General features: G+C 36.2%; 1 protein-coding gene across 1 annotated transcript; it reads right to left on the bottom strand.

Annotated features, from left to right (window-relative positions):
- Nucleotides 1-5,659: 5,659 nt before the first annotated feature.
- LOC149258388 (uncharacterized) lies at nt 5,660-10,026 on the bottom strand. Its single transcript, XM_089414110.1, has 7 exons — nt 9,694-10,026; nt 9,315-9,422; nt 8,857-9,161; nt 8,591-8,724; nt 8,274-8,360; nt 7,913-8,029; nt 5,660-5,820 (listed from the first exon to the last, which is right to left on the bottom strand). The coding sequence occupies exons 1-7, from the start codon at nt 9,955-9,957 to the stop codon at nt 5,660-5,662; spliced, it is 1,176 nt and encodes a 391-aa protein (XP_089270236.1). The 5' UTR covers nt 9,958-10,026.
- Between the last annotated feature and the right edge of the window lie 916 nt (nt 10,027-10,942).

The raw sequence follows: 10,942 nt of genomic DNA on the forward strand, positions 1-10,942 counted from the left end.
GGGAATCCCATTTATGATCACCGAAAAATTCACCATCTCAACGCATGCCATTATCCAGTTTGTCATACCAGCTTTTAAGCCAATCTTTACCAATAAGCACCTTAGGAATCCCCAATCGAGGCAGTCGTATGCCTTTTGGAGGTCAATCTTAAGAATGACTGCATTCCTTTTTCTTGCCTGAATAGCAAATAATCCTTCCTGAGTACTTGCCACCGCATCCTGTATGTTCCTCCCTTTAAGAAAAGCATGCTGCTCTAATGATATATGTTTGGATAATGTTCCTTTTATTCTCTCTGCAATTATTTTTGCAATAATTTTGTAAGTGATATTGCATAGGGAGATCGACCGGAAGTCCAAAAAAGACTCTACTTTATCTTTCTTCGGGATGAGTGCTATGTTTGTGGAAGCAACCTTTGTATTGATACTGCCCACCATTCTTGAACCCTTTATCATTCTTAACAAATCCCCTCTGAAAAGGTCGAAGAAATGAGTAAAAAACTCAATTGTCCAGTCGTCCGGCCCTGTACATTTATCTCTTTTAAAAGACTTCATAATCCCAAGTAGCTCTTCCTCAGAGATTTGTTGAAATTTTTTATCATTTGTTTCCTCATCAAACATCTTTGGGAAGACTTCAATGCCCCATAGAATATCCTGAAACCTACATTCTTCAGATCTTTGATACTATTTACCAAAAAAACTTACTACCTCATTTGATATCTCCTGCTGGGAATAAATGAATTGACCACTTCCATCTCTTATCTTCCAAATGAAATTTTTTTCACCCCTTGCGTTTACAAATTTGTGAAAGAACTTTGTATTCTTATCCCCTTCTTTTATCCATATCGCTCTACTTTTCAAACGCCAAAAAGATTCCTCTTGCTCTAAAATTTTTATTTTCTTTTTTTGCAACTCCTTTATAAGACATCTCGTCTCAAGAGATAAATGATGAGTAGCCATCGCCTCCGATGCCATGTCTAAAGCCCTTTGAATGCTCCTGAGCTCTTTTCTGTTGGCTTGCCTTTTCTCATATTGCCATTTTTTCACCACCTTCCGCATATAAACCATTTTGTCCCTAAATGTCATCAAGAGCGTGGAAGGACTATTATTTGCCAGCTCATTCCATGTTTTTTTGATGAGGTCATTAAAGCCCGGATCCTCCAGAAAAGAGCTATTAAACTTGAATGAGTATCCTTTCCTGAAATTTTTTTCCTTCCAGCCTAAAATGATTGGCCTATGATCTGAAATGAAGATGTTTTCAATTGATGAGAATGGCATTCCCATACAATCAATCACACTAGCATGAATAAGGAACCTGTCCAGCCTTTTAGCAACATAAGCATCCTTAATTCTGTCATTTTCCCGTGTCGGGATCATTCGAGGAGGGAGGATGTCAACAAAATTTCTCTTAAGCAATTCATTTTTAATACTTTCGGCAAGAGGATATTTCTTCCTTTTACTGCCCCATATCTCGTCCATGCTTAAAGTGAGGTTTAAATCTCCTGCAATCAATAAATTTTCCACATCAAAAATTTCAGAATAAAAAATATTCTCCCAGAATAGCATTCTGTTCTTGTTGGGGGCATATATATTGAGTATATTAATAGGCAAATTGTGTCCTCTCATTTTTACCGAGGTTAGAATTCCTGCCACACATCTATATGTTTTTGCCTTGATCCAGGATGGATCCCATAAGACTACTAGCCCTCCCGAGAGACCCTGCGCTTCGATGGCAGAGATGTGCCATGAAGGAAACATCTTCCTGAAGTAAGAAACAACAACAGAGGAATCATGCATTGTTTCCTGTATTAGAATAATTTTGGGACTTGCTGAAAGAAAAAAAAAATTAAGGCCAAAAACTTGGGTCCTGCCCCCAAGCCTCTTATATTCATGGAGATGGCGAAATTCATATTGGAGATTTTCCGGCCTTGCTTGCTCTAAGAGGCCTGTCTTCAGTCATGTCTATGATTGGGACTTCTACAAGAGATAAATTTCGGACCCCTCTGCCCTCACCTCTCCCCCTGAAGTGCCTGCTTCCCCCTTTAGTTTTCCTCCTCACCATGATATTTATAGCCGAATTCAGACTAATTTGAGGGGACAAATGAGATTGGGGTTTATGAATTGTAAGCGCCCTGAGCTGAAGCGATTTTTTATTTAGCAGGAAATCCAAATCGCTGCCTATCGAATTCATGGGCAAAGAAGTAGGCGAGTTTGCAGGTGTAGGAGTAACCATAATCTATTTTCCTCTTTCTATTGACAAATTTTTATTATTTGGAGAGGGAGTTGAGGATTGGATGAACTGACTTTCATTAATGGTCACATTAAGAGGATGCGGAGTCGGGCGCGGGCATGGGATCTCATGATCCGAGGTGGGCTCCAAAGGAGGCATAGAAGGGGATATAGGCTCCGGAATATATGAATTAAAAGGAGTGTCGTGGTCCGAGGCTAGCTCCAAAGGGGGCATGGATGGGGAAATAGGCTCGCAAGGCGCATTCAAAACCTTTGGATGAGATGAGAGCCGATGGTCTTTGGCAGAGAGATCCGGGTGGACTTCTGATCCTGAGAGAGACAAGTTCTTTGAGAATGAAGATTGCTCTGACTCCCTGCAAGGGGATGTGACTTTGTAGGGCTTTGCTACAAAGCGATGATGGCTGTGTTGTTTTCGGCTGTTTGACAGGCGTCTTGGACAATTCTTTATTAGATGCCCAGTGCGGTGGCAAGCTGTACATCTAAAGGGAATCCCCCAGAAATCGAGCCTTTGCCTGATTTTTGAATCCCTCCACTGAATGTCTATATGAGCTGGAAACCCTCCTCTGAAAGGTTTGTCTATTAATATCCATGCTACTCGTTTGTCTTTCTCACCTAAAACCCAAGGATCCACATATACACATCTTCTGAGTGCATTGCCAATTTCAGCTAGAGTTTCCTTTGACCACAATTCTAATGGTAATCCGGGAAGCTTGACCCAAATTAAGTTATTAGATGGAATGTTTTTCAATGGATTATAGCCCATATACCATCTGTGTAAAGCCAAGAAACTTCTTTTATAAACCCATTGATGTTTTAGAATGATTTCCGGGTCATTTGAGTTTAGAAAGTGGAAGCAGTACCATTCTTTCACTAACCTGGCTATAATTGGAACATATCCAATTAACGGCTTCCATTGCTTCTCAAGCCAACACCTCATCTTCAAGTCATCTAGTTTCGGGAAATGCCATCTCCTGACTAAAGCCTTAGTTTGAAGACTTTCAATATGATCTGTCAGATGACTATTGTCTATTCTGATAGCAGCGGGAGGGGGTATAGTCTTAACAGGTTTATTATTTCCCTTAAGATGGTCATCTTGCCAGGTCTTTCGGGAGAAGTCATTTCCGGGCTGGCTGGTAGGTTTGAAAGAGTTATCTTTTAATAGACCTTTCTTCTCATTTTGTGGGACCGAGGGGTGAATCAGCATCTCCTCCAGCATGGATTGCCACTCACTATCCACTTTGGCAAACTTATGTGTTGATTCCACCTGTATAGTTGCTTGAATCATCGCCTCGAGATCAGAAGTGTCAGTCATTCTTTATTCCTCCACCTACTTCTGAAAACGAGGGGATCACGAAAAATCCAGGGAAGATATGGCCCAGGGTGGACTGACAGGAAATGACAGAAGGGGTTGAACAAAAAGCCCAGAGAGAGAAAACCTTGATCTTCGAAATTCTGGCTACAGTACTGACCCAAGAAGCCTCGGGATCAAGATACCCCTAATTTGAACTTTAAGGAAATTAATTATAAATCCCTCGATCAGATTTCCTATTAAGAGGATGGTCTATGTCATTGACTGGATTCTGACAGCCATAAGGAATTTTTGAATTATGACGGCTTGGCTTAAAACCAATATTTGATTTGTCCCTGTAGAAATTTCAAGAAACCGGAGAAAGGACTAATTTTTCATTTACCCGAAATTCTTAGTCAGAGAAGGATTTAAGGCTTGTACTTTTGAAGGCAAAAGCCAGCAGCCCGGAAAAAAAACCGACCCGGAAAATTCCATGGGGATTCAGGCAAAGAGAGTGAATGGGCCTAAGTTGCAGGGATCCGAAGGATTCAGCTAGCTGAGACTTTCAGGATGATTCCTCTTGGCAGACAATACATCAGCAGACTAATTGACAGACGCACCACCAGTGGCCAATCTTAAATCGAAAGTCCGAGCAGGGTTTTGAGACAACGAAATATTTCTAAGGCTTGAAGAACAATACCCATGATCGTCTCGTTTCCACAGACATGGGAAAAAACTATGGACTTCCTGAAATTCTTGAGGCAAAACCAGGACAAACTAAATATTTCTGAGGCTTGAAGCACGATACCCATGATCGTCTCGTTTCCACAGACATGGGAAAAAACTATGGACTTCCTGAAATCCTTGAGGCAAAACCAGGACAAACTAACCTGCATCCATTCTTTAACTTCCTTTCTTCTAAAATCAGAATAACAACTCCAAGTTTTCATAGACCCACAGAAACTTAAACTAAAAAACTTACGAAATTCAGCTGCTAATTACCATTCTTTTAAAAATCATTTATAACTAAAAAGCATTAGAACATCCTAGCATAGAGGTACTGACCTGGAGCTGCAGGCAAGCTGAGCGAAGAGTGCAGGAGTAAGCTGCAAGCTTGAGCCATTTATCTCCTCCCACACCGAACAGAGCCGAAAAAGAGATTCAGAACGACAAGAAACCGACCATATTGGATAATGAGCCTATAGAGAACTTGGAAGGAGACAATGAAGGCTATAGAAAAGCGAAATTGAAGATGTTCAGGAAAACATAAGACAACTAAGCAACAAGACGGAGCATGCCTTGCTGTGCAGATAAGAACAACGATAATCAAACCATCCTTTTGTATTTAGCCTAAACAACGGACTTGGAATTTGACAGGGGAAGTTGAAAAGTCTAAGAATGGCGGATTTTCAGGCTCTGAGGAGTTAAACTAACCATGACAAGGAGAGCTAAGATGCATAGAACTTACAGATCTTCCGACCATCGAAAAAAAACATTCCCTCCTACCAGCCTTGAGTATTTAGAACGGGATGTCATGCATTTCCCATAAGCCAAGTGTCGAAACGACCTATTCTACGAGTCTTGAGAGTCGCATGCAAACTCCGCAAAAGGCTAGCATGCATTGGCTACAGCTCCACCTGTCTCCCTCCTTCTTGCGCTCTGGTTGGTTGCAGCTTCATCAGACTTTCTCCTTTGGCCACACGTCCCTGCACTCCGCTCAGCTACGGCTAAAAAAAAATATTCCGCATTTTGGTTTATTTTATGAGGATTTTCCTACTTGAGGTTTTTACGGTTTCAATTTTTTCTTTATTTTTGTTTTAAATTATGATATCCACATTAAAAATATTTTCTATTTTAATATAACTACATTTAAAATATCACTATGATTAATAACACTGAATATTTCAATTCAATAAACCTACTTCCAAATCCTCATAGATAATAATTATTAATATTATTAATATTATAATTTAAGAGTTTACGAAGTTCGTGGACTAACTTCATTGTTAAAATAATTAAAAGTGAAATAAGATGTGTACGACTTAAAAAACCCTTTCTTACAATCCTTTGTATTCTTACAAGATAAAGTGTCGATCCTTCGTATTCCTGATTCCATTTCACAATTCAAATTACCGAAAGGTTTGCTGTGACTAAACCCTTCGCTGAGATCCGGGGCCCACCACTGATATCACGGAACGAATATCGACCGTGCAAATTAGGCCATGTGTAAAGATTGTAACGGAAGAGACGAAATGGCGACAAGATCCCACTTAAGCGCACATTATCTGGAGCGGAGCAACAAATAAACAACATGCCATGCCAATGGGTATATGGGTGAGGGTGGTATATGTTTATTTTTGGATAACTAGTTTTTCAAAATTTAAATATACAAGATGTTATAGGCATTAAATGAATAAGAGTTGTATATGTTTATTTTTGGATAACTAGTCTACCAAAATCCAACAGTGGTCATATCCAAGTTCTGTTCATTTAATGCTCATTCGTAGGTTATTTATTTTCGAAGTGAGACAGGTTTTGGAGATTTTTACATAATAGTGTTTTAACTACACTGTTGAGTATGGTCAACTCTGCTGTTTATTGAAGTCTAGTTAATTTACATCAAATTTTTTAATTTAAAATTCAATGTAATTTAACAAATTTTTTAACACACCACAGTTGTTGATAAACATTTAACCTCACATTCTGAGCATATTTACTTGATAATCAATTTTAAAAAAAAATATCAACCACCTAAAATTACCACTAGTACAACCACATTAAAAATATTAATGTGGTTGAGATAACTTAAAGCTTCATAAATATAACCAAAAAAAGTACTCTGAGCAAATTCACTTGATAATCAATATTAAAAAAATAAAAATAAAAAAAATCAACCGCTTGAAATTAAAACTAGTACAACCACATTAAAAATATTAATGTGGTTGAAATAGCCTAAGGCTTCATAAATATAACTAAAAAAATATTACCACACTAAGAATGCCTCACTAATGCATGCATTTCCTGATTAACCATGTATAAAAAGCTTATGGCTTAAATTTAACTTGAGAAAAAAAAAATTAAAAATAAATGTTATAAATAATAATGAGGAATTTACTAGAGAAAAACTTATTAGAATTAGAATAAAACCATTTTGCTAAATATAATTTGCTTATATGTAAATGAACTTTATAAATAATAATAATAAACTTATCAAGGAAAATTTTATTAGATTTAAAATAATCTCAAATCTCTCTAATTAAATATCAATACAATCTAATAAATTCTTTTATACACTTTACCTGTTATTAAAAATTAAAACTAATTATGTGCTGAACTAATTCCCTTGAAAATCTAATCCCTCAATTAAACCCAAAAAAAAATCAACAGATTCAACGATAAAAAGCCATTTTACAATCTTTTGGTCTTTTGCAGAGCGGCCATGCGATTCATTTTCTTGTTTTTCCGTTTTATAAAACAGTCTTTGATGTCATAAAGTCTCGCGGTCACTTATAACGAGAATTTCTCCTCTCCACTGAATTCAATTCTTTAAAACCTTTTTAACGTGAAGTATCTTAGGGATCTGTTTCTTTTAAAGATACCTGGAGGGTTGGCTAAGTGATCGATATTGAAGCAGGAGATGCAACATATGCAAAAGCAGGTTCGGCAGGAGACTGAGCAGTTCCAGTGCCAGAGGATTGAACAAATAGGTGCAAACCACAGATGATTCAACAGGTTTATATCAGAGAGAGATAGGATTCACAGATAGATTTAAAAGCCTGAAGAAAGCCAAGCACCTCAACTATGCCATAAACAGAACAGAATTGAATAGATCTTTATTTACATTTATTTTCAGTAGAGACCCGTAAGATCTATTAGGACCATCTGAAGAGTTACAGTACTTTACAAGTTTGTGAAATTTCTGTCTTCTTCCCCTGCCACAAAAGCTTTCATCTCATCTGTAACCTTGGATTGCGGCCGGCAGTTTGGTGCTTTAATCAAATTCCATATGAATGTGACTTCTCGGCCTGTTGTTCTCGCTGCAGCTTATTCTTTTCTCACTTGCTTAAAGTTTCCAGTGATCCTCGTTAGTACTTGCTAGGGTTCCCTGTCTCTGATATAGGTTGTACATTGAGCAGAAACTTGGTTCTCCGGTGTCACTGGTTCACTGCCATTTTTGAGTGGTTCCTTTTATCTTCTTCTGCCTTGTTCTTTTCTTCTACTCTTTTTGTTTCCTCCTCAATCTTCTTATCTTCCTCTGTTTTTTTCTTTTCCTCCCTCCTTTTTGTTTCGTCCTCTATCTTCCTTTTATTTTCCTTTACCTTTTTCTTTCTTCTACCCTATTTGTTTCCTGCTCCTCAATAATTTTCTTATCTTCACCTGCTTTTTTCTTTTTTTCTACCCTTTTTGTTTCTTCTTCCTCAATCTCTCTGTTTTTTTCCTCAGTCTCTCTTTCTTTTCTCTCATCTGCTTCTTTTGCTTTCCTCTGATCTTCCTCTGCACAATAATGTTTAAAAACAATCATAAATTTTTGTAAGAATATATAACAATTATATTCCATATATTTCAAAAATAAAATCGATGCACTTTTAAACAAAATTAAGTTTCTCTCTCTATTTATTTATATATAAACTTTAACTTTTAACAATCAAATTATACATTTAAAAAAGTAAATCTAAGAGTAAATTTATATTATTATTACAATTAAAAAAAACCTATTTGAGCTGAGGCAATAATGTACCTGCGTTGAGAAAAAAGTTAACGTTATCTGCATGATGAATTGTAACTGGTAGCCGCCCTGGCTCTGGTTCTGGCTTCCGCAAATCCCCTGTATCCACAAAGTAATACCAGTAAAAACAAACCCTTCTCCAAATTGTTTAAAGGAAAAGAATCAAGGAAATAAATATTAATAAAAGGAGATCGAAATGGCTATTTTTCATAATAAAGTTAATGGTTTATTATTGTTTTTATTAACAAGGTTTTTGAAATATTTAAAAATTTGTGATCAGCATAATTAGATAACAAACCATCATCTTTAAATTCAAAACCTAAGTCCACCTGGGTGTCCGGGCTGATCATCAAACTTCCGATGGAGATTGAGGAGCATTTTGGTGTTTAGATCCCTGTACACAGTATCTAATTCTTTCTTGATCTGATCGATGTTCTCCCTGTTTATTCCTGTCCTAAAGAATCTGCGTCCAACGCAATAATTAAAAGGGTGCTCCATACCCGATCCATTTGAGGAAAAAAAAAAAACCATTGATGTCAATAACAATCACACCGTTAGAAAAAAGCAAGGTTGGACTGGACTGTCGAATACTCACTGCGAAAATTTTGGAGAATTAATGTGTGCACAGCACATGATGGAACCTTCCACAATTAACGCTGTTGCGGCTTCGATTTCTTTGTGCATGTCTCCCTTCAGCTCTTTAAACTCCTTAACTAGTTCGCCTAATTTAAGCATTTCTTTCAAAAGATCTAGACACTCAATTTGGTTGGTACGAACGTCTTCGAATCTTTCCAGTATGTTTGCCACAACCAGAAAACCTGCAGCGACCATGCTTCCCGAACCCATACCTTGCAGCATAATGTGAGCAATTGCCTTCGAATCGACTAGAGTATTATACTTCTGAACACCATAAAAAAAAATATAAAGAAGAATTTAGATAGAAGATTTTACCTGTAGGGCATGGACATGGTCACGGAAATTTCAGGTTGTGAAAAAAAAAATAAAAATAAAAAAATATTCACTGTGAAATCATGGAGGACGTTTGGTACAGACATTGGCTTTTATTCCATCAGAGAGAAACGTCTTTAAGTTGTTGAAGCTTTCTGAACTTGGCCAAAATTGTTGACCTGCCACTGGCTCATAGGCTGCTATTCTCCCCTCCTGATATAGAAACCATTGAAACTCATGTTACGCTCCTTTTACCCGAACGAAATAATATCTTGATCATCTATATATATGTAGATTCGATGACAAATATATATTAAGCACTGCACTGAACTTGTCATATTATACAATGAAAGGCTTTAATTTTTTTACATCGTCTAAAAGGGTCGCACATTTTTTAAACTTTACATAACAACTGGATAAATTTAAACTTAATATGGATATGTGAGTATAATTCACATTCAAGATAAATATGAAATCACCGTACCCTCATTTGGAAAAGCTTAGTTATGTGACTGAGAAGGCCGTCCAGATCGACTTTTACGTTTTCTTCTGCAGGTATGTTATCAGGGGAAGAAGCAGCAGCACCGGTGGTGTCGGGAACCTTCTTTCTTGACGGATCGACTTTTGCATTTTCTTCTGCAGGTATCTTATTAGGAGAAGAAGCATCACCGGCAGTTTTGGGAGGCTTCTTTCCTGGACAACAGCATGGGCAAATTCCGCTCCAGCATGAGCTCTCCTCGTTTCCCATTATTGCGGGAAGGAAGGCAAAGTGAAAAGAGCTTGAAAATGGAGTTCAATAGTTCTCCTGGCTGGGGATTTTATGACTGAATATTTGTATTCAAATGGAAGCATAGATTCTATACCTCATCACTCTAACTAAGTTTTTAAAAGGCGAAATTAATTCCATGCTCATGTGGAAAATGTTGGACTAACCCTGATAGCCTCCCTGTAAAGAAAAAGAAAAGAGAAGTGCCTAACTATTTAATTGGAGGTATTGATTCATTAGATGATATTTAATTCTTTTAATTTTATCACATAAATTTTATAATATAATTATTTTTCACTTTTTGCACATATTTTGGAACATCCATATTTTGAATGACCTTGCCTCATTCAAAATTACTTTATAAAACTTGTAATCGCGGTTTTGTCATGATTCCTCTAGGCATTTTTAATTTTATATTTCTAATAAGATAAAATTATTTTTGAAAATAATAATAATGGAAAGCAATTAATTATAATTAGTTAATTATTATATTAATAAAAACGGGTTTGTCATGATTCCTCTTGCATTTTTAATTTTATATTTCTAATAAAATAAAATTATTTTTGAAAAATGATAATAATTAAAAGCAATTAATTATAATTAAATAATTATTATATTAATAAAAACGAGTTTTTAAATATTATATTGCTATAAAAAATTGAGTAAGTTTAATAGTTAAGAATATGTGTTTTTTTTAAAAAGGTTATAAGTTTAAATTAGTATGTATATTTCCTTAAAATTTTAGTAGACATTTCATAAATATCTTGTTTCACAAATAAGGTGGTCACATAAACCTCTTGTCTCACAAATAAGGTGGCTACACACACACCAATTTGGTGTTTGGTTTGTCTGTAAGCTTAAAATATTATTATTGTTATTATGATTATTATTAGAAGAGTAATATTTAAATTTATATAAATTACAGTGGCTCTAATGGTTACGAATGTGTGTTTCCTAGGTCACAAGT

The sequence above is a fragment of the Pinus tabuliformis genome, chromosome 6, assembly GCF_031772625.1.
Source record: "Pinus tabuliformis cultivar Carrire ecotype Pingquan chromosome 6, CPIR1, whole genome shotgun sequence".
NCBI classification, from domain to species: Eukaryota; Viridiplantae; Streptophyta; class Pinopsida; order Pinales; family Pinaceae; genus Pinus; species Pinus tabuliformis.